General features: G+C 42.5%; 1 protein-coding gene across 3 annotated transcripts in view; it reads right to left on the reverse strand.

Annotated features, from left to right (window-relative positions):
* Positions 1-24,253, reverse strand: part of phlpp2 (PH domain and leucine rich repeat protein phosphatase 2) — a 42,759-nt gene that overhangs the window by 16,241 nt on the left and 2,265 nt on the right. Inside the window, exons 2-7 of one of the 3 annotated variants that reach the window (XM_030414659.1) lie at positions 23,108-23,391; positions 16,618-16,751; positions 6,994-7,184; positions 6,072-6,197; positions 2,502-2,656; positions 369-515 (exon numbers count right to left, since the gene is read on the reverse strand). In XM_030414659.1, the coding sequence (XP_030270519.1) occupies positions 369-515; positions 2,502-2,656; positions 6,072-6,197; positions 6,994-7,184; positions 16,618-16,751; positions 23,108-23,391 (1,037 nt within the window). Of the gene's footprint in view, positions 1-368; positions 516-2,501; positions 2,657-6,071; positions 6,198-6,790; positions 6,970-6,993; positions 7,185-16,617; positions 16,752-23,107; positions 23,392-24,253 lie in introns of those variants that run through there. The other 2 variants (XM_030414660.1, XM_030414661.1) reach the window with 2 other exon arrangements.

A 24,253-nucleotide genomic window follows, 5' to 3' on the forward strand; every position in this document is an offset into this window, starting at 1 on the left:
GGCCAAAGTACAGCATTTTGAAAGGTATTTATTTTAGCACAGTCTATACAAATTATAATGACAAATAACAGATGTAACATATTCATCGTAAAACATATGCAACATAATTAAAAATATGTTTATTTGCCATTTTTTTCCACCGTGGCTTGTTTGTGACTATATCAATTGTTTAGTTTTTTTTATACTCTCATAGATATGAAATGTTGTCATATTTATGTTTTTACATGTGACCTAAATACAAATTTGTGCATGACTGTGTGTGCTTTTAATGTGCTGCCTAATGATGCATATTGTAACTTGTGCATCCGTGTGTAATGTACTGTATGTACAAATGTACAGCACACTGTATTTGTGACACTTTGTCTTACCTTTGAAGGTTGCCTATCTGTACAGGGACGGTCTGGAGACTATTACAGGAGAGGTTGAGCTCGGTCAGGGTGAGGATCTCACACACACATTCAGGGAACACACCCAGACGGTTGTGACACAAGTTCAGGCTCTTTAGCTGAGAAAACCTGAAGAAAGACAGAACAAAATGTAAAACCTTTAAGAAAACAGCAAAAACACAACAATCTCATCTATGCATTTGCACCATGAGTTTGCAAAAACTAATCTCAAAGGTCTGAAAGTATCTGCTTATGTCTGCATCCAGTGTCTGATGTCACTTAATAAGGATTTAGCACTGTTCCAGTACCAGAGAAAGGGTATATACAAAACTGAGATGTAAGAAAGAGCAGTGAGAAAACAGGAAGATTCCCTGAAACAGACGCGCTCCAGCATATTTAGCTGACCTGCTACCGTGGTCCACATTTTCAGTGCACTGTCACGTCTGCAGAGCTATTTGTTGTGCCTCGGGAGAATGCAGCGGACAAGGGACGTGGATAAAAAGAAAGATATATGGTACAACTATCAGCTGAGACTCAACACCATTTGTGGAAATCCAGGGTGAACGCTGTGGAAATTAGATACTGTCGATTCATTCCCCACAAGTTCACTGTGGGAGTTTTGTGATGTTATTTGTGCTTCAGCCATGCACCATGTTATTAAGACGACTTTGAAAGCAGCTGGAAAAAGTCAGTCAGTGGCTCGGCGGGCAGGAAAGGACAGTGTTCACATCGACAAAGTATGCAAATCACCCACACTGGTAGCGTAGTGTTACCAGTGCATGACGCTACTGGGTTTAGATCAGCCGGTCACACATGTGATGAAGACAAACTGTATCTACTAATGTGTGTGTGTTTGTGGATGTCTGTATTTGTCTCCGCTAGCTGATATACTGCATGTGTTTGTGTATACATTTGTAATGTATGTCCCAGAGACTGGCCATGATGAATGAAATGGCGCCATGCGGTTGCAAAGCCACGTCTTCCATTTTAACGTCACCTCCCTCTCATTCCCTCGGGTCCTGTGAGCGGTGGAGGTGACTGCCATGAGTCACAAAACTGGTCACAGTACAGACCATTTCCTTTTATTCATGCACGCTCCCTCTAAATACACAAACAAAAAGAAGGCCGAACAAGATGCTCACATTTAAATCATCTTCTTAGCAAGTAGCCAGTTATAACAGTACACACATCCAGCCGACCAGTAACGTTGGAGGTATAAAACAGGAACCAAAAGGGTTCCAGATGATTATTGCTTTAATAGCAATGCATCTACCCATTAATTTTGCTTGTTTAAATATGCTAAGTTTCCATCGACAAGGTGTACATGAAGCTAAATACCTGTCCTATTTCATGATTGACACGCAGGTGGAACCCACACACCTCACATAAGAAGTGAAACTTAGCACATTAAACACATTAACATCAAGAGATTTACACAAATGTGAAGTATTTCACAGGACACAGGAACAGCTGAGTAGCTGAAAGGTTGGTGATTATATCTGTGAAACATGCTGCACTTTCACTGAAGCACTCGTCAGGAGCTCAAGAGTGCATTGTTATATTATCAGCGCAGGAAATGCAACGGTAAATATGCAGGGACTGAAAAAAATATCATCATATGTCCTGAGAAATTATTGCTGAAAAGCATGAGATAAAAGAGTGCAAATTAGGAACGCTGGTGAGCTGTCACCAAGCAAATTGTAGCCCTTTTCATAAGTGCATTTTGTCACATAACTATAACAGCAATTTAAATTTGTCTCTGTGTGAGGTCCTAAGGTCCCTCGTCACTTTTACACAATCAACCAACAAAGCCTGCATATTTGGCCTCCAAATAAAGGTTACAATATCATAAAAAGCATAATGTTCCACCTCTAAGCTCATATCTTCGAAGCTGGGTCAATCTTCATACTTTCACTGTTAATGAACTAATGTGTGTGGGATGTGGAGGGTATAAACACTGTAACCTCAGTTATTGCCTGAGTGTCCATTCCCAAAATCCGGAAAAGAAAAAAACCTTTAGCCAAAGCATATTTCAGCCAAAGGGGCACGATCCTGGTCTCATGTGTCCGTCTGTTAGCAAATGTGCAACTATTCCGTTTAAGGATGTGCGATTACCTGGGGAGGTTGAGCAGGCCTCCAGGTCCCTGCAGGCTCATGAAGTTGTGTCGCAGGTTGAGATGTGTGATGTCCTGACTGTAAAAGAGATATTCAGGCACCGCTTCTAGACTGTAGCAGGACAGGTCCACCAGGCTGACTGTCTGAGAGACCACCTGCAAAGACAACACACCCACACACACACAGAGACACAAAAAGTTAAGAAAAGAAACTCCAAGTGCTTACAGTGAGTAATAATATTATCTGTTTGCGATGTCAGCATAACATCTTCTATATCACAACATGTGGCTCATAGCAAAACTGAAACTAGACTGTGTGCATGTCCAGTCATTCCCTGAGCTGCCTGCTGCTGCAGTGCAGTACACATTGTCTTGTGATCCGAGGAGTATTACCACAGTCAGGCATCAAATCCCGCAACACCTCAAGCATTGTTGTCAACTCCAACCTTACAATACCCCACAGCACAACACCTTCAACACCCAACAACACAAGCAGAAATGTTTAAGTATGAGGTATTAAAGTTGTTTTTTATGTTGGCGCATCATCCGATATAGAAACATTGTGGGTTTAACCATTGTTGGAAACTTTTGGGATAACTCCAGTACACGACTCAATAAAAACATACAACAAATGTCTTTCGGAAATGTTACGTGCTATATTTTTAGGTAAGCGGGGACAGTGGACAGAGCCAGCAACTATATTGGCCTCAGATTACGCAAGCAGCCAGCTGCCTTGCCAAGACATTACTTCAGACAGACAATGCCCCAGTTTCCAGCTCATTGAAGTTCATCTTCCAGGGAAGCACAGTCGTCATTAATTAAGAGAGTAAGAGAGTAACTCCTTAATATGAGGCAGCTACAGTCAGGCCTTAGCAAACTTGTGTACACCTATTTAAAACTAATACAATCCAATACAACAGATATAAATCCTGCCCTCAGGAGGGTTATGATGTTTGGTCTTTGTTGAAATTGTCTCAGAGACGTGTTGATGTCCTGCCTTTGTCTCAGATAAAGTATCCCCTCAGGCTAACGGATTGAAAGTGAGGCGCACATTCTCCTCACACGTGGCAGAATTAAAGTGTGTGAGTGTTCAGGAGTGTGTAACTGCATCTACACGTGTGCTTGTTTCAGAATAGTTCAAACCTCTCTGTTACAGTAAAGTAACACAGCTTCGCCTCACATTTTTCTCGTACAAAATGCAGCTGCACAGACCCTCCACCATCTCCGAGATGATTGTTTACAGGCCAGTGCAGAGCTCGTCCCGTCCAGTCTGAGGACAGTCTCCTCCATTAACTACAGGGCTGCGCACTGTGCAGCAACCCAGAAAATGGGACGGCTGCTCAGCAGAGCGTGACATCACGTCACTGCCTTTAGAGACGACAAACACAAAACTGCTCATCTCCCGCAAAAACTACTCATCCGACAGGCACTTAAAAAAGCGCCTCCTCTTTAAAAAGAGTAACTAAGTGATGTGAGTGTGGGACGATGGACACAGATTGACAAAGAAGAATTAAAAAGAGCAAGAAAGAAAAATAGAAAAGATTTGGGGGTTTTTTCCCAATGATTTTCATGGTAATTGTATCACATTGCGACTGAAACAATGTGTTTGATGAAGACAAAATGAAGAAGAGACAGCCTAATAAAACCTCATAGCATGAATGGAAGTTCAGTGATTTTCGCCAGTTACTGGTCCTCTCAGTCCTCGATCAGTAAGTCGCTACACATTCACTCATACATGAAATCAGATCATTTCCTTCAGAGCTGAGAAACAAGGACGCTCTGCTTCTGCGTGGTTAACAAACTTGTCCAACTAGCACAGCTAAATTTATTCCATCGCTCAGCCTTCTTGGTTGCCTTCTGATGTGTATCACCATCAACATCATATTAACAATCCTAAAGCGATGCGTTTACACCACAGTTTAAAAACACACAGAATATCTGGTTGCTTATGGAATTTCCGTAGGAATATCTAGTTCCAGTGAGGCAGCACATGATTGATTGAAATCTAATGATGCCACCGACAGGAACATTAACAGGACGGTGACGCAGCTCAGCCCCCTCTGTGCAGCTCCTGACTTTTTAAAAACTAAGCAGGGTTTTTTTATTCTGGTGTGATGGTTACTGAATGATGAGTTACACAATAGATATTCTTCACTGATTTAATTAACCACACACACAATTTCAGCTGATGCTTAATCACAGCTACGCTTTTAATGCAATCACATCAAATTGTTGCTAGAAAGGGGCTTGTCAACGTCATCTATGTTCTCGTAAACTCCATCTCCCCAAAAATCACAGCCAGTGTTTGCAAAAAGGGAACATGTGGCGAAAAATAAAGCTTAATTTATTTCACATAATAGCTTTTTTCTTATTGCATAATTACATAAAACCATAAATAGCATATTTACACAGCAGTCATGAGCCACTTTTCCGTTGGTTTTGCAGTGACTGTCATCTGTCAAACATATTCTCTGAGTATTATATATAAAAATGTATATTTCCTTGCATTTGTGATAAACTGTATGAACTGCTTCATAAAAGAAATAAAAATATGTAACATAATGAGTGTCAAAACTCATCTACAGCAACAAGTTTCACACATTCTTACATCCTATTACTACAAATTCTGCCGTGCTGCTCTATGATGTATCTCTACACTCCAGCGTTCAGTCCGATCCTGCAAACTCATGTTGCAGTCTCTCTCTCTCTCTCTCTCTCTCTCTCCACACACTCTTGGGATTTATGCACTGTAGCATAAACACTGGCCCAAATCCACCAAAAACCTTCATCAGTCTTCATCCCCAGTCTCCATAGAAACCTCTCATCTAAGTCTCAGCCTAAATACAGTGCACTAACAGGCCACTCTAACCCAGTAATCCATACCACCGTGGTAGAGAGAGATCCTGGACTTAGCATGAATCTGCAACTAATTGGATTTGCTTTTTTTCGCTTTTTTTTTTTTTTTTTTTTATCTGTTGGCTTTCTCCTTCTATGGCTAATTGTATGCTGGCTCTGCCTCGGTGGAGGCTCTCACAGAGGCTTGTTCGGCTCCAGGAAGGAGCTGCTGCGACACAATAGCCATTAATTAGGATATTAGAGACGAAGCAGGCTGAGCAGAACAGAAACAATGAATATTTCTTTGAAGAACAGCTGTGAAGACCTGGCGAGAGTTTCTCTGAAATACACAAAGCATATAACACAAATGGTAAAAATGTGCTTAGTCATTGTCCATCGACTAATCCACAGCAACTCGTGCAACAATGAATTTTACTGCTGAGGGCCTGAGAACTTAATAGAAGTGCCCTCTAATAGAAGTTAAACAGATGAAGTGTGTGAATAGAGGTATGGTGTTCAATCAAAGTCAGACACCGCTGAGAGTCTGCCTCTGTGGAGCCAATCAGACGTACCCAGACAGGCCGCTTCTGATTGGACGGCTCAACAGGCAGACGGCAACTGTAGTCCTAACGTCCTATCTCTGATTTAAGCACAAGGCCAGGGGGGACAAACTGCCGCTGAGAGAAAACACACTGGCATGCACACTAGCACACACTCACACACGTCGCTTGCTTACTTTAGATGCCTGCCGATGCCATCGCTGGTAGTCCGCAAGTGTGTCAAAGTTGACAAAATATGTCTGGGCCTGCGATCCGGCTGAGCTGAACATCAGACAGTGTTGCCTCCGCTTCACCTCCTCCACCTGGATATAAAGACAGCGCACAGTTACTGTGAGGAAGAGCAATCACATACGATGATAGATAATGATTATCATACATAGTCATTACTGTAGTCGTATTGGTAAAAGAATGACTCGATTTCTAAGTAGCTGCTGTATTGCCTAGTTCGCAAAGATTTCTATAGGTTCATTTCAGTCTACTTTTAGCAAAGAATTTTATATGCTTACTCATGACTTTTAGCTAACTATTTCAACTGCTGACTGCCGACTTTTACTATTTCAACAACATACTTGTGACTTTTCCTCGTGACTTTTACTTGTGGATGTAGCTAACTATTTCATCTGCTTACTCACGACATTTACGTGTGACTTTTAGCTAAATATTTCAACTTTAAACTTGTTAGCCATTAGCTAGCTATTTCAACCATTTATCCATGAATTCTGTTTCTACTTTTCTTCATGCTATCTTACTAGTTTTCACGCACTCTAAACACGTAGTGTTTAGGTGTTACAGATCAATGTGTAGAGCTATTTTGTAGAGTTTTTTTCAAATTCATTTTCACATTTTCCCAGGTACCCCGGAACAACTGTAGAGTTACCACCTGTGTTACAATTACCCCATGTTGGGAATCCCTTCTTTGGCTAACACAGGCTGTGTGTACACTCTTGCGTAATCTTTTCAACCTATCAGCTTCATCCAGCCGTCCAGCCCAGCTATGTTGTTGTAGTGGATCCACACTCCGCCTTCAGTGCAGGATCTCCCCTGGGGAAAGTGAAAGGTTAAAACCCCCATCAGGTTGTCTGAACACTGAACTCTCACCTTTCCTCCCACCAGGGGTAGGATGTGCATTTTCCCAGTCAGGCTGTCTTTGACGGAGGCCACGATTAGACAGGTGCCGCAGAGGATGACCTGCCGCTCTGCCCACTTGTGCAGCTGTGACTTGCCCTTCCTGACGCTGAATACGCCTTTGAGCAAGGTCCGCTCCTGCTGGTCTGCATTCACTGGACGCTCTGGAGGGAAAAAGCCCACACAGAGAGGTTAGTGTACATCTAGAGACATCAATCTAATACGCAAGAACCCCCCACCCCTCCTGTGATAAACAAATCCAGCTAATTAACAGCAAATGTTCTCGGCTACACATTGAATAGAGGCTTCCAAAAAATGAAGTCACATAGATAGTCACAGGTCAGAATGATATCACCTATAGATTAGTCAGTCTGCTTTGCTCAGTACTTCCAGGAACTGATCTTCCATCAGCACTTAGGATGGACACTGCCCTATTATCTCATGTACTGTACATCTGGTCAGATATCACGGCACAATAATAAGTTTGATCTCAGAGAAAGGGGAAGAAAGAGAATCCATTCAGCTCTATTATCAAATCAGAGCAATAGCAGAGTTCTGCTTTTACCTGACCCTACACAACATACTTTCTTGGGGTTTGGGTTTGTTAACTCTTATTAAGGAATTCATTTATTTCTCTCTCTGGGTGTATCAGTCACCTGCATTCATGTTTATCATGTTTTGCAAATAGATTCACAAGCGACAGAGTACATTAATGTCAGTGTTTTTGCACTAGCATGGTGACAGTCAGGAAGAGATTATCAACTTTGGGTCATGTTTTTTGTCCAGGTCTAATTCTGGCAGTATCAGTCAGGTTGGGTCATTAAGATGTGAATATGGGTAAAGTTAAGGTGAAGAGATGTCTAAGCCAGAGCGTCTCAATGCAATAGTGTAGTTAGAGACAGGGATGCACGCTAGTATTCATTTGTATCGACAGAAAAAGGCTTCAAAATGAAAAACATTTCCACAGATTTAACAAGCCAAATCAATTTTATAGTAACTTTCTTGTTTTAATGAATGTGTACATTTTGAGAAGCACTATGTGTCTGCAGCTGCCATTCGGCCATCACGAAAAGAGGAGGTATAAGGGCCCAGAGACCCAAAACGACATCAGACAACTAGTGGCGACAAAAGCTGACTGCCGCATCACTTCATGTTTCCTGTGTCTCGGCCAAAAAGCTGCACTTGAACACACCGCAAAGACTGCAGCCAAAAACAAACTGTGTAAGAGAATATACCACCAAAATGCCGAAGACAAGGATCGATTAGTGCGAACAGCGCAGGAAACATCGCAAACAAAGGGCCACAGACATTCACCGGCAACCCCCACACTGGTCCACGATGGTGCGTCAAGGCCCTTATTAAAGAGTGTGTTAATTCTACGACAGAGACTGGATGTTCTCTACAATCCAATTATGTCCATATACCTTGGATCAGACAAATCTAGAAACATAGCAGTCAGTCTTCACTCATGTTCAGGTTTGAAATATGACAGTGTCAGTCTAAAAAAGGCAGATGTGGGCTAAGATTGGCTCTCGGGTTATAAAGCTTCCTGATTAATCTGTGCAATTAAGGATACAGGCTCTTCTTCCTCCCGAAGTCATGAATAATTCCTCCTCCTTCTCTTAACAGATCCGACTTGAAATCAACATGCCAATCAACACATCAGAGGAATGTGCACAGCAGGTAAATTGTCAAGGTGTCTTGTGAATATTGTATGAATATGTATCTATTCCTTTCTCTTCCTCCTCACTCTCGCTCACTTGCTCGCTCTCTTTCCTCTGCTGGCCTAGCCTAGCAGAAGCATCAGTCACATTGATGAATGAGTCAGGGTTTTGTCACATTAAACTTCACTCTTTTCAATTAAATGATGCCAACTTGCACAGCAGGCAGCCTTAGCTGGCCAGTGCTGAAGGACACATCAGACAGTGCTGCTGTCTCTGCCAGGCTTCAAGTACACTCAGGTTAATGGCGGGTCAAATAAGCAGAGAGGAGACACTGCCTCAGCCTCTTGTCCTCTGTTGTTAAATTTTCCTCAAACCAACTTATGCTGCCTCCCACTCAGAGGCACTCGTTGGCAATCTGCTCCCTTCTCCCTCGTTCTTGTCTAACTCGCTCTGTCTCTCCACATTCCCTTTTTCACTTCACAAGGGCATCCAAATGAAACGAAGGCAGCTCATGTTTTTTCCTCGCCAAGGAAACTGGTAATGAACAAGCAGAGTGCTCCCGACAACAAATTGGCTGGCTGGGAGATCAATAGTAGGGGCTGATCCTTGGGCATCCCCTCACGCAAAGAGCAAATTAGAGACACAGCCACGCACAGGGTCCGTAGTGGGTGATATGGACCTGTGTGAAAGGGGGAGAACACCAGGAGATGAACCACAAAGTTCTTTTGGTACAAACCTTAATTTGTTTGTAAGTTAAAAACTGTAAAAGCTGGCATTAAGTCTTTGCCCAGACTCTCGCTGATTACTCTTTGATTGGATTTGAATAATAATTTTGCCAATTTTATATTGCATTTAATTGAGGCAGACTTTTGTACGGCTGCTTTTGTTTATAGTACATTAAACATTTGAGAAGTTTATTCAGTTTAATTAAAAAACTTTGAAAAAAACCTTTGAAAATTAGTTGTGATTCCTCCAAGTAAAGTATCAAAAAGTATTATTTTGATATTGGTACCGAAACTCATGACGTTGGCATTATTTGGCATTATCATCATTATATTCCTGTGTCATTACCGCTTTACTGTGAGGAGACCAGGATTTACAGTCATGGACTGGCTGATCAGCACATTGCGAGGCTGCCTGTCAATTACTAAAAGCTTTTCTCATTACATACTTCATTTGAGTATTAGCAATAGTAGTCTACTGTCAACAATATCAACGGTTTATAGAGTACAGCTGACAGCTGAAAGAGTAAGTTGGAATAAATCAGATATAATATATTCATTAAAACAAGTAATTAAGCAAAAACACTCGCCCACTGCAGCACTCGCATCAATAAACTCATCATCACGCTCCCACTCTCTACAACCTGACACAGGTTGACAGGATTCTCTGACTGGCTTCACAGCATATCACCAGAAACCAGCAAACTGTCTCCACACTCAGCTTTGTGATGTTGTCAGAGGGCTGTATTCTTAAGAGCACCTCCTGCAGGAGGCAGACACACAGTCTGGTCGTTGCTTATCAATGTTCTGAACTTCTGTGTTACAAGAGAGAATTATTCAATAACCAGAAAACCAGCGAGAAGGTCAGAACCACTACAGCACCACAGACTGACAACCAGAGGACACCTGAAGCAGTTTTTGCTTGCTATGTAACAGGGCAGAAATTATTACTTGATTAACTGATGACTATTTTGATTATTGATAGATTAAAAGGGTAATTTCAAAAGTAACTTGCAAAAAGTGTGCTTTTTCCTGCTACGGCTGCAACTGATGAAACCATTTCATTTATTATTTGGTCTATAAAATGTCACAACATTATGAAAAGTGCTTATCACTGATGCCCAGAGCCCAAAGTGATGCCTTCAAATTGCCATTTGTGGTAAACTTAACAGTCCAATCCCCTTCATAGATTCTTCGGGTAAAAAGTTAACAAGCAAATCTTTAAATTAAAGAAGCTGGAATCCGCAATTTGACATTTTTGCTTAATAAAAACATAAATTAGCTTGAAACATTTGATACATCAGCAAAATCATTGCAGATGGATTTTTCTTTGGATAAAGTAATTAATTATTAGATAACTGTTGCAGCTCTATCTCCTGCTGATGTAATGTAAGGACTTACTGTGTTTTACTTTCAGATTTTAAACAAAGACATGAAGACATCACCCTGGGCTGGTAAAATGCAGTGGTTTTTTTTTGCTATTTTCTGATACTGTGTGGACCAAACAACTAGTCAGATAATAAGAAAAAAAACACTGGCCCATAAATCACAAAGGAGCACTGAACATTAGGAGATATCATAGAAACTAAAAATGATGTGCAGCTTCAAATGGCAGAAGCAGAACAATCTGCAGCTTGATCTTGAAGAGGCCTTTGAAGAGGGCACACTCAAAAGTGTGAGCGTACAGGCTTCTCTTGCACTTTCATACCAATACAACCACCCGTCAGAAAATCATTGGCCTGTTTACGCAAATTCACACAAGTCCCTGCCATAAAGAGCAAACGTCCAGAACAAACACACACGATATCCCTCAAGGTCTGTGGGGCTATTAGTTTCTAGGGAAACAGGTTGTTCAGAAAATCAAAGTCCAGGCTGAACAGGTAAACCTCTGAACTGTCTCCAGAAAACTCCGCTCCTCTGTGGAAAGCCAGCCAAATCAATCCCAATCCAACTGATGACGGGTAGTGTTGACCATTCCCAGCGGCTCCACAGAGGTTTAGTGACACAGTCGTGGATGTTGTGCAACACTGTTTTCCATTGCAGGATGTTTTTCGTCCGCCCTATGGGAGTCTGGACTAGCAGGGCCACACAGAGGCCGCGCTGCCTCCATTCGACTAATCATCAACGTGTCAAGCGGACTCCTTGGAGACGCAGCCAAACCACAGGGACAGTGTGACAAGTGACAGATCAGAGAGTTGACTGTATGACTTAATTTCTCTACTCTGTTCATCTTAAGTGTGGCTGTATCTTTCACTCACCAGCAAACACAGCAATATCTCACTTCATATTACACAGCAGATGTGCAATGATGCCACGACAGGTCAAATACTGCTACCCTTATAACCAAAGAATAAAGGTGGACAGAGTCACAGATGGCTGGGTATCGGTACGTAACACCATTCAGGTTTCAACGTGAAATGTCCCAGTACTAAGTCATTTTGCACATCTATTTCATAAGCCAGGTGCAAAGGAGAGAGACAAATAGACCACGAGTTGCAAGCAAACTCCAGCACACTCTCTACCTTGCAAAAATGCATTTATTTGCAACGTTTTGAAGAAGAAAATTGATTTAAAAGACCATAATTCTGTAGCCGCTGAGCGTAAAGCACTAGTGCCTCTGAAGCGGGTTCCAACCATGCATTTAAGGTCTGAATAACATCTTTTCTAATCAATTTGGGATCACAGGCACTTGTCCAAAGGCAATTTATGGTATTTCCAGTTGTTATTTTCCATTTTAAAACAAGTCTTCATCTACTTCGGTCGCTTAGGAGAATTGCTGCAACACCGGTTTGCTGTGAAGGTCCACAAATGTTTCGTGGTCTACGAAACGTCAACCCATTTTCCATCGACACGAGGTTGAGAGGATAATGACTCAATTTTCCTTGAAGGCTAATGGCCTCTTTGACATCAGCGTCTTCTTCTTCTCAAGAGGACATGCCGCAGCTATCAATGAGATGGTTACAAGGATAAATTATGTATCTATTGTGTGTTAAACCCTTGCAAAAAACGCTGTGGGCAGGTTGGTAAAAAGGTAATCAAATGAAGTACTATATTAGTATCAGTATTAAAGGTGCTGATATAAAGGACACCCAGCTCCTTTGAGTGTTGAGAAAGCGTTTCCACCACTCAGACTCTAACTAAAGTATCTGTTCTCCCGCAAACCTCTCAAGAATAAATGAACAATGCAAAATGCTTTTATTTTACGAGTGATTCATCGCTGTAGGAGGGAGAAGGAAAATTACATTTACCTTTAAAAACAGGTAAAGTGACAGCTCATTGTGGCAACTTTCATCTCCTTCTCGTAACAGTTTTTATTCTGCAGCTCCTGATCTTGGTCCGCAGGGCGTTTATACTTTTTGGAATCTGTTCTGAATCACGTACTGGATGATTTCAAGGCAACTGTCGAGCACTCAGTCGAACACAATACCCCCTGTATCCCAGAGCTTTTTTTGTCTTGCTCAAGATTGCATAGATTGCGTTAGCATGCAGTAGGGGGTCAGTGGAGGCGGAAGCACAGTCTGATTTGACTCAGAACAGCAAGCTCCTTTTGGCAGCAAATTCAAATTCAGCCCACCACCCAGATGCCTCCCCATGGTGGTCCGTGTTTACCTCTATTGAAAAAAAACTCCTTCCTTCAACTTTGTGCAAGAAAATACATTCGGATCCGGTCAAATATAGCAGGTCTGCACTGTGCAGAACACAGATGGGAGACGCACAGCGGAAATCTGCTTTAAATACAGATGGCAGTGAAACAGACCATTAAAATGGTGGATATTTCTGAATTGAAAACTGACCATGAGTCTACGATGATAGACAGTCCACAGGTTTAAAATGAGAAAGAGGAAATCCTCAGAGCTCCATCACAAAAACAGCATATTACAAGGAGGGGCTGGCAGGAAACCACGGAGAGCCGGCTCTCTGCAGAGCTCTGTTGCTCGGGGCAATTCTGTGGGAGCCCGGATCTGAATAGAATTAAATTTTTCTCTTAAATCTCTGACTGCTTCTCCACTTTTTGTCCCTGTGAACCAGTTCTTTCTCCCTTTATACAACAAAATGAAGAAGCAGCCTTGTGCTTGGTTATATGCTGTAATTTTTCTGTCCCTCTATGATTATTATGACTCAATGACAAACCGCCCTCAGAGTTTTAGTTACTGGTTCATTGTCCATGTCATCGCATCTAAGGACACCCACAGTCTTCCCTCAAGTTTCATTTCCATTTCCCACTAAATCAATAACTTATTAGGTGAGTTCACACTACTTGCAGATGACTTAATTAATCTGCTCTGACACTGATGGTGGCTCTGACGTGTGCCGTTCACGGCAGCTTCAAGACTCTATGCTCAGAGATGTAAGATAGTGATCACCCAGGCAGAGGTGGATCAGGGCCCAGTGGACGAGCAGCAGCGCTTACAGCTCAGTCCAATCTGTGCTGCAGCTGCATGGACCAACGCTGGCCCTCGGGTCACTGCCGTTGTTTTCTCTAGCAGCGCTTTTTTTTATTAAGTCAGCATTTAGAAATGTTTACGCCCCTGTCCATGTTTGTTTTCATCTCATCTGTGCACCGCAGCAGGAGGGTCTGTGTGTGTGTGGGAAGCAGGAGGGTGGAGAAGGTTTGAGATAAGTTTCCTTCACAAATAAGAGGATGGAGAAGTTTAATAAATTACCTGCGGCATTGTACTTTGAAACACTTCGATAACCTGAGAGAAAATAACGCCATAAAACCTCGATTATATTGCGGTGATGACAGAAAACCTCAGAGACAGCTATCTCAATAACTCGGTACATAAAACTAAAACTAACTGCACGGTTAGAGTCCCTTTAATAAACTTACAACGCCTCAGGTTTATCTTATGACTACTTTCAGGCTGGTAACCAGAGATGTGGACCCTTAAAGCCTATTAAATCCAGAGCAGACACACTCAGTGCACCACATCAGGTGGTTCTGTAGCGGCGGTAGTCTTTGCTGATGGACCGCAGCTTCCCCTCAGCTGCTTAGTCAGATCATTACCCCTGACAACAGCTGTTAGACAAGCAAGCACCTGGGAGAAGGCTCTCAGAACAAGGCTGTTGTTGTGTGTTTTCGACGATACATCACAGCCCACCTACAGCACCACTGTGGGTGGGAAGGAAAAAAACCAGGGTTGCCTTGTGCCAGCCAAAAAATTTAAGGGCTACTGGTGAAGCTGTATGACTGGAGAGCTCCTTGGAAGGGGTGGGTGAACACACTGAGATAATTCAACACTACCACAACAACCTGCAACTAATACTCCAAAACGGTCACTTCTCACCACCTCCCCAGTTCTGAGGGCAGCAAATGGACAAAATCAAGTTGTGCTCTCAGCTTTGGCGGCGCGTCAACAGTGCCTGAGTACCAGTCATGCCTGGTCTCTGGTCTTCTTTTCCCATGAGTGGACAAAAGGAGGCAGGAAGTCTCTAAGGGGCCTGGCTAGACTCTGACCAATGTGGCCTGACTACTGATAGTAGCCAAGATCCGACCAGTTCTCATGTTGGCAGAGGGGCAAACAACAGTTGAGCTTCCACTGGACAGAAAAAGCAACAAGGGATGAGTCTGAGGCCACAGTGAGCAAAAGACCTGACAGCTAAACAAACATCAGCTGTAGCACCGAGCAGGCATAAAGAGAAAGTTGGACGGAATCTGAAAAGGCAAGGCAACGTCACAAAACCACAACACTGCTGCTTGTGATTTTGCTTCTGAAGAGTGGTGATGATCAAGAGTCATAAAGCAGGGCATCATTGTATCTGACACTAGAACTGCAACAATTAGTTGATTAATTGATTGGTCTTTTGAATAAAAACAAAAGAACTGCCAACTATTTCAATTTCAGCCATTTATCAAGCAACAATATAAAACAGCTGCTGGCTGCTGGACTGTTGGTTAGACAAAAGAAGCAGTTTGAAGACGTCACTTCGGGCTCAAGGAAATTATGATGAACATTTTTTAAGTATACCATTTAATGCAAAGTGTTACTATCTTGTCAAGTCGATGTGAATATATAAATATGTAATGCATTACTTGTATGTATAATACTTGAAAAATTGCTTTGACTCAACTGAGTTATTCAATATAGCACATCGGTTCAACGTGATATGAAAACATAAAATCAATTATCATCATAGTCATTGCCTCATGGCAAGAAGGTTTCAGGTTTAATTAATGCTGATGTTATATTTTTATACTTTGACGTAGCGAATGTAATGTTCTTGTTGTTGCACTAGGGTAAAAAAGTAATTCAATCTGTTTCTAAGTCTTCACAGACATTTTAAAATCTCCTCATGAGTGCCTCCTCAGGCAGCAGAGAGTTACAATATAAATCTGTTGAGATTTGGTGTTTGGCTCGTATTTGTATTCAGTGTGACAGCGCTGCATTTTGAGTGTAGGGAGGGTTGTGTACTTTATGTGGGAGGAATTACATGGGAGCCCTTCAGACGCTGTGGTCTGCTCAGCCTTCCTCTTTCTCTGGCACAGCAGCCTGTGAGCTGTTCTAGCCCCCAACATAAGGAGTTCCACTTACTCAGCAGGAACATCAGTTGGTTTATTAAGTGGAAACACATTACAGAACATCGTTCCTCATTTACCCTTAATGGCATATCCCTTAATTGTTGCTACTGTAAGAGCATCATTAGACCAAAGCGCAGACTCAAACGAGGCGAGCTAGAATGCGTCTCTGGGTTTATGTGAGCTGTATTAAGACGCAAGCAGGTATTAGAATTTGCCACCGGTCTCTCCAAAGAGTCACAGCCGTTCTGCTACTGCATCACTATATCACGCTGACACAGGGCCACTCAGTCACTCCAGCCCCGGGGTCACAGGAACATGATGACAGCAGCATGTGAAAGGCGGCCCACATGGGGACTCCGCAGGATGAAGGATCGTCAATCACTTATCATGAGGCCATGATGGGTGTGAGTTTGTGGAATCCCTGGCTATATTGAACGGTAAAGACATCGCTCTCCCGGAGCTTCACACAACACTTTGTCTGGAGGAAAATCCTTGCTTAACACACACTTGTTCACCCACACACAGGATGAAAAGAGGATGTGATAAAACGTTTTTGGAACATTTGACCTGCTGCAGCCTGTTTTTAGGCCTTCGGGTCCATTTTTAAGAGGAAGACACCGAGCTCCTATCATATCTTACTAAGCAGAGAGCAAAGGCTGGGAATGATGGTTCCCTGTGGGTCGGTACTCACCACTGTAGAAACGGATCAAACAGCTGAGGTCTGAGTTGGCTGCTTCTTGCTGCACTCGTACAGGGTCTGCGTAGCCCATAGCTGCCAGGTAGTCATACACCATCTGGAGCGGACGCTCAGTGGGATCCAGCCTCCTGCGGCACAAAAGAAAAGGAGAGGTGATGTAACTATGCCTGTCATTGCGTAGAAGGGAAAGACACACACTTCAATTTACATCAAACTAAAGGTTGATAGTTTCTTTATTACAGCAGACAGTGTACATACTGCAAAGGTGTACACATACAGCACAAATTATCCTCCCATGAAGACTACCAACTACGTTCCATAGGGCCTCTGGCCAAGCAGGAAGCACCATTGCCAGAGACCCAGCCAGTTTCTTTAAATGCTAAGTGCGGCTTAGGTTGGTCATTTGGAGTCACAAACTTACCAAACCAATAAGCAGAAAAAAACAGCTGAATCCAAAAATATCACAAGCACTGCATCTGCACCTTCTGCACAAAGGTGGATTAAATGATAAGATCCCCCAAAAATGTAAAACTTTGTCATCATCTCCTCGCTGTCACGCAGGTGGAGAGTCAGGTGATGTTCCGAGATTCACAGCAAAACAGAGTTGCAGCATTCTCCAAAACAACTGAAGTAGATCGGGACATAAAATGGCTTCGTACAGCTCGCCCACCATTCAGACAGGGTGAAGCTCCAGAAATGTTTTGTGGACCACAAAGATAATGTGGGTAGATAATGATGTTTTTTTTTATTCTTTTTTATTTTTCTGGTTGAACATATCCTTTAATGAGTAATAATCACAATGTGTGTGCACCCTTCAGGATTTCTGACATCATCAGAGGAGGTCATTACATCTTCCTTCAGGGAGGACAGAATTTCTCACCATGATTAGTGAAATGAACCAGACATCTTCATACTGCTCCATACTGTATTTATTTTCTCATTAAAATCCAATCAAATGTGCTGAAATGTATAATTAAGGTTGGGGTTTTTTTGGTTTTTTTTGAGTAAATCATCTTGGTATTCTAGTAATCACTTTAAGGACCCTTCCTGCTGGCACCTAACCGGATGCATGTAAACACTGAAATCTGGTGGCCCTTTAACATGATCGTTTACAGTGTGAATGAATGAAGGAGGTCTTGTGAACAAGAAAGCAAGCAAAACTTTCGCTTTCAACCTGACCAGCGGAGACTGTTCAAGTCAAAGGCCCTGGGGTTTACCCACGCTGACTCATCTCCTGAAAGCTAATCACTGCTGAGAACGCTTCAAATGAGTTGAGTTTCGAGTCCAAGCCATCAGATGCATTTTCAGTTTGGAGGTCCACTTGACAAGGTGTTATACCATGAAGATGAGTTGATGTAGGACTCTCGAGCAGGACCTATGAATCTCCTTCTTTATGCTGCGTTTTTATAAATACACCGGTGCCTGTATATGTGGTGACTGACACTGAATGTGCTTGAAATTCCAAACACCGCTGACACCCCTAAGCACAAACAAATATCAGTACCCATGCCCCAGCCAAAGGCCACCTTCCCTCTGTCAGCCTTCATGATTTGCAGGATCATGTTACTTGAATTCAGACAGCTGTGGCCTCAACACCACAGCGCAGGATTTAGGCAGCTTCCAGCAGTCGGTATGAGAAAGATGACTGACAGTCCCTGTTGACCATCCCCGCTGACGCCTACACCGAGGCACAGATATGCCTCATTTATTCACAAATCCTCCAACCTTGGGCAATGCAGCAAGAAGCTGTTAAATCTCTGTCAAATGCCACCCGATGGGTTCAGCTGTCCTCGGGGTAGAAGGTAAATTATGCAGCAAACTGTGGAGATGTGTCTCTTGATTTACAGTAGACGTACCCAGTGGCTCATGTAACACAGATAGGTGGGGTTTAAAGAAACCTCTATAGAACAACAGTGCACCCACACAGGTGTTTTCACATCATTTGGCTAATTATACATCTCTAGATTGTGTGGGTGACAGTGTTGAATGACATTTTTTTTTCGCAGCTATTATTCGTTTGAGATGTTAATTCGCAGCATGTTTTCCGCTTAACACAGATCTTAGCAGCAGTCTAATCAGCCAAAATCGCTGAAAAAAACGGGCGTAGGTGTGCAAAGTGTGCAAAAACTGACTCTGTTAAAAGAAGATTGGAGGAGTGTGTTTTAATTTCATCAGGGTGTATTTTACATTTTAATAGTTGGCAGGAGGTGTGATGCCTCAGCAGTCATAGATCATTCAGCAAGGTTTCAGTTTCGTACCACAGGGACCAAGAGACACAAAAAAAAGCCGCACAAAAAAAACATTACCGACTGCGTGATCGTGTTGATAGGCCGCTCATTTTGTTATGTACTGGCAGGTACCTCCTGTGAAAATCTATAATCAGGCCATAATTGATGAGAGCTAACAATTTACAATACAAATCGCAATATTCGTTAACTGGCTGCTACAGTAACTCTGTGCTTGATGCATGAAAACAAAGCTTAGCCATACTACAGTCCTAAAAGCGTTCAACCGAAGTCCACAACCCAAAATCCAAAAGTCAAACAACGAGGTGCTGGCAAAGGAACATCCAAAGGAAAAAACAAAAGGGAAACACAAAAACCGAAGAACCAGGAGTCATGGAGAACAAAGTGGGAACACAAGAGACACAGAGGACACAAATGACGGGCTAACCGGAAAGAAGGGCTAACGAACAAGAGAAACACAGCTGCACACAGAGAAAGAGCAGGACAAAAGACATAGACAGGAACTGGACAGCAGAACATGACACACGAGGATAAACTGTCAACATAAAACAGGAAATCAAGTGAACTTAAACTTGACAGGTGGGATCTGAACAAGGGGGGCGAGAATTAGGGGGTGTTCACGCTCCTGTCCCTCATTCATCATGAGCACCGATTCATTCATTCATTATGAACTTTACAGGTGTTCAATGATGGCCAACCCGCTAGTTATGGTCGGACTGTGATCCCATTACAAAATGGTCGCTAGTTTGTTGTGTGCCAGACCAGGGTTTGACTGACCTTCAATCATTCACCTGTAAATCTTTCTCCCATACTGACTCAGGTATTTGACACTGTGTCCCGATCCTGTGTGAGACTCTATCTGTTTTTTCAGGACCAATCACAGGGGTATTCTTAAATTGCAATTGGCCCGGTCCCTCACCACGCAGATTGTAGACACAAGCAGACGAGATGAGATTCCTCTGCAGGGTGGCTGGCCTCACTTTACATTTCAGAGTGAGGAGCTCAGTGATTTGGGAGCCCTGTGTTATCAAGCCATTAGCTCCTCTGAGGAGCTAGCTGAGATGTCTGGGAGCCTCCCTTTGGAAGTGATCTGGGTATGACAAACTGGGAGGAAACCCCGGGCATACCCAGAACATGTCGGAGGGATTACATATCCCATCTGCCCTGGGAGCACTTAGGGATCCCCCAAGGAAAAGGCTGTCGCTGGGAAAAAGAGCAGCAGACTGCTGTGCTCGCCATGTTGGCACTGTGACTCCGACCAGGATAAGTGGCTCAAGAATGGATGAATGGAGGGATGGGTGCCCTCTATCAGCCATACTGCCTTAGCAAATGTATATTAGATGGGAGTTTTGTGCCAATGAGAATGTTCCTTAAGCAGGAAAGAACCCAGACCGTGTCTTCCTGTAAGCAGCACATTACTACAAGCTATAAAAAGAAAATCACTAAAAAAAGCTTCCATCCCTTCCATCATACCCTCAGTTACAAATCCTTTCTTCAGTGCTCGTCTCAGTGCTGTCAGCAGCTCAGTGTGTGTCAGATGCTCATTTACACAGCACACTTTTTTTTATCAATCACACTTATAAGACCTTTTACAAATAGAACACTTAGCTGAAAGGAGGATATTTACAAGAGGGAGAAACAAAAATATAGGGCACGAAGGTCAAACATAAATGGAGTCCTGGCTCATGCATTTTCCATCAACACATGCATTTTTTTTTTTTTTTAATTAAATGCATTTAACGCAACCTTGACTTTACAGTCTTGACAGTGTGTGCTGTCTGTCTGGAGGGATTTTTTTTTCTTTGCTTAAAAAGAAATCATAGGGTCTTAAGTCACCAAAGCCCTGTGTTTGGCTGTTGGAGACTTAAATATTAAATTTAAATCCACCTGGTTGTACCCGCTGGCAGACCGCAAATTCGACTGCTGCACTGTTGGAATGTCAACTGAATGAACACAGCCGATCCACGCGTTTACCAGAGGCCTTTCATTTATTACCGGTCTGCATTACGCTGCAAAGCCTACAGCTTTTAATCAGCGCAGATATAATGAAGTTGGCTAATATGCTATTAGTTGATAACACCATTAGCTTCCAGCCTATAAGGTCAATAACAGCCTCCAGTCAGAATATCTCCCGTGCGACTATGACACAACCTACCAGACATTTTTTTTTTTTTGCCCACATCCATTTACTATTCTCTACAATGATTCCAGCTACTAATGATTTGCTTTGTCTCAATATCTCACGTCATTAAAAAACAACAACTGAACACACAGAAAGGCTCACACAGAAAAAGCCATAAACCACTGTGATTCAGCTATGTCTGATTTCTTATTTTAGACTCTCCTTTCTGATATCTTCACACAGGCTTTCCCAGAAAAAGCAAACCAGCAACGGCGCAGATTCCTTCTTGGTCACGGATCAGTGGACCAGCTTTTTATCCTTTCACGGATAATCAAGGGGTCATTTGCTATTTCTGTCAACGTATGTCTTGTGAAGCTGAAACAGGCGTACAGTCATGCTCCCTGAGGGTTTCCTTGGTGAGGTGCGCTGAACTGCAGCAGGTCCCCAGTGCAGCGGTCATTGACTTGAAAAACATCATTTGATTTTATGACACCACTTCTGCGACCAGGAAAATCTTATACATTGAAAAATCAACGTAAAGCGTCTTAGAAGATATAATAGTCACTCAGGGCCTCCAGGGACAGATTCTTCTCCGTAGTTTCAACACATTAAAGGAGACCTGTTATTCTTTTATGTTTTTTTACTTTCCTTCTGTGTGTTACATTTGTTCTTGTGCATATATAAGGTCTTTAAAGTTAAAAAGCTCAAAGTTTGTATCAACAGGAGCTACTCTCTCCTGCAGAAATGACAAGTGCCTGAAACACCTCGTCAGTAGACGTGCCTTTAATTTTGTGACTTCTTGACATCACACTACTTCCACGTGTCATACACATTAGCCCACCAGAGGCACAGTGAGCACTGCTGGCTCAGGTGTGTGTGAGCTGACCAATCAGAGCATGCTGGGTATTCAGGAGGAGGGGCCTTAAAAAGACATGAGTTAAAAAAAGAGCTTCTCAGACAGTGATGTCAGCATGAGAAAACTGATGTGTTTTTTGAGAATTTAAGTATTTAAACCTGTTCTAGAAAATAAGGAACCCAAAACCTCTGCTTAATATGTCTCCTTTAATGTTAATTTAAGACTATACCTGATACACTTTAGCAGTCATTTCCCCTTTAGGATATTTATTGATGTAGACTGGAGCATATAATGTACATTCTGACTATTAAAACTGCTTGGAAGCATTTACTCTTTATTATTACATTTGTATCTATGTCAGTTCTACACTAATTATTTCATGATTTTCTATATTACCACTATTAGTCTATATTACAACAGGACTTATATATGGAATAGCCTTATCTGTGCTCTGTTTCTCCTTAGATGCCACTCCAAATGTTCAACTGTTTTTGAGCAGATGCCTATTATGCATGTCGACTGTGTTTATTGTGTTTACCTTGTCGACTGATGCGGGCATGTCTGAATATATACTGATATATTTGGTATATTTATACAATATACATAATGGCACTGGTCCCGGTTTATTGCATTTCCATTATTATTTTATATTTTCTGTTTGCTCCTTGGGCTCCCAAGATGGGTGAGGCAGGTGGGTGGATTTTTCTTTTTTGCTTGTCAATATTTCCCAGTTGAAAAGAAAAAAATATATATATATATTTTACAATGCATCTTAGTTGCTTTCTGTTAGAAGGTTCTGTCCGCTATTCTTCCCTTTGCAGCTGTGCTTCTTGTGTGTCTGATGGAAGAGATGTGCTTCCATTTGAACCTATGCAGCTGTCTAAACCAGCTGCGGAACATCTCACGTTTCACTTGCGCTGTACTTGCATAACAGCATCTCAAAGCATTTATTTCAACGCTTCAAGTCATTCTCCGTTTCTTTCACTTTTTTTCCATTTCCACTTTAGTACATGATGATACATTAAGCTGCAAGCTGGCAGATGCTTCACGGCATCATTGTATTCGAAATGGATCCGGTAAAGACACTGACGCAGGACTGCAGCATGTTAGATAGTCTGTAAGTGGTAACAGGGTACTTGGATTACTCCTGCTATCGCCCTTGACTGAGGCAGACAACCATCCTTAACTTTTTAACACCATTTAACTGCTCAAATTCAAAGGACTACATAGCTTTATTGACTTAACTTAGTGAGTATTTACCTGACTAAGTCTCCGTGAAGCTGAACGTAGAGTCCCTGTCCATCCCTCTGTGCGCACAGCTCCTCCACCGTGGTAGTGGTGGAGCAGAGCACCAGCTTCAGGTCTGTCTGAGGAGTGGAGGAGGCCTGCGGGCCGGGGGCAGGTGGCTGGGGGTCCACTGTGCCCCCATACAGACACACACAGCCCCGCTGGGTGTCCCCCTTCAGCCAGTCCCGCTCTCGTGATCCAAATCTGTTTTTCCTTGTCACACAGCCACGACTCCCGTTCCGCTTCATGTTGCGCTGCTGACACAGAAAGAGTCATTTTGACACAAAGATTGGCATCAGATCCATATCAGCACGTCTGACAACCATGACGGGTGGTGTGGCTGGGAATTCAAGTCGTTATACTTGCAGTGACACCTGCAAATGATTAACTTTGTAGACTTAACTCTCCCAAACTCTACATTTTCTGACAAACCTGTTAATAGCAGCACTGAAGAAAAATAAAAAGAAATCTTTCATGTTTTTCACACTGAGGATGGACTATGTGACTGTATTAGTAACAGGAGCCAGAATATCATGTTGTTGTTGTTCGCTCTCGCCCTAATCACTTGCGGGGACGTTCGCCGGATGTGCAGTGGCCTAATGTTTTTCCTGAAAATTATGTAACGTTAGACTATTCTAAATTTGACATTAATAAGGACTGATGAGCTAAAATTATAAAATGTCTGTAACATCAGCTGCTCATAAAAGACAGCACACAAAGACCTCTATTCACTGTTCCTACTTGTATGTGACGTATGTTTGTCGACTTGAAGGTGCCGTCATTAATGTTTGAAAATTAAGCCATCTTTCCCATATTGAATTGTGATAACCAATAGGCCTTAGAGCTATTTGTTCCCGAGTGTGCCGATCAGGAGAAGGAGGGGTACCTCATAATAAATTCAAGGGCCTCTCTGGAAAGTTCAATCAGAAGAGGAACCGTCAGCTGGACCACCAGTTACAGTGAGGAGCTGAGTGACAGAGTGAGAGTTCACGATTTAAAGATCAACCATCCCAAAACATCGACTGGCTCCATGACGACTTCTGCTTGGATGATGTTGCAGTTATGGTTGCAGCTATTGATGGATTCTGTTATCGAAACTTCAGGGATCCAAAACTATTT

The sequence above is a fragment of the Sparus aurata genome, chromosome 4, assembly GCF_900880675.1.
Source record: "Sparus aurata chromosome 4, fSpaAur1.1, whole genome shotgun sequence".
NCBI classification, from domain to species: Eukaryota; Metazoa; Chordata; class Actinopteri; order Spariformes; family Sparidae; genus Sparus; species Sparus aurata.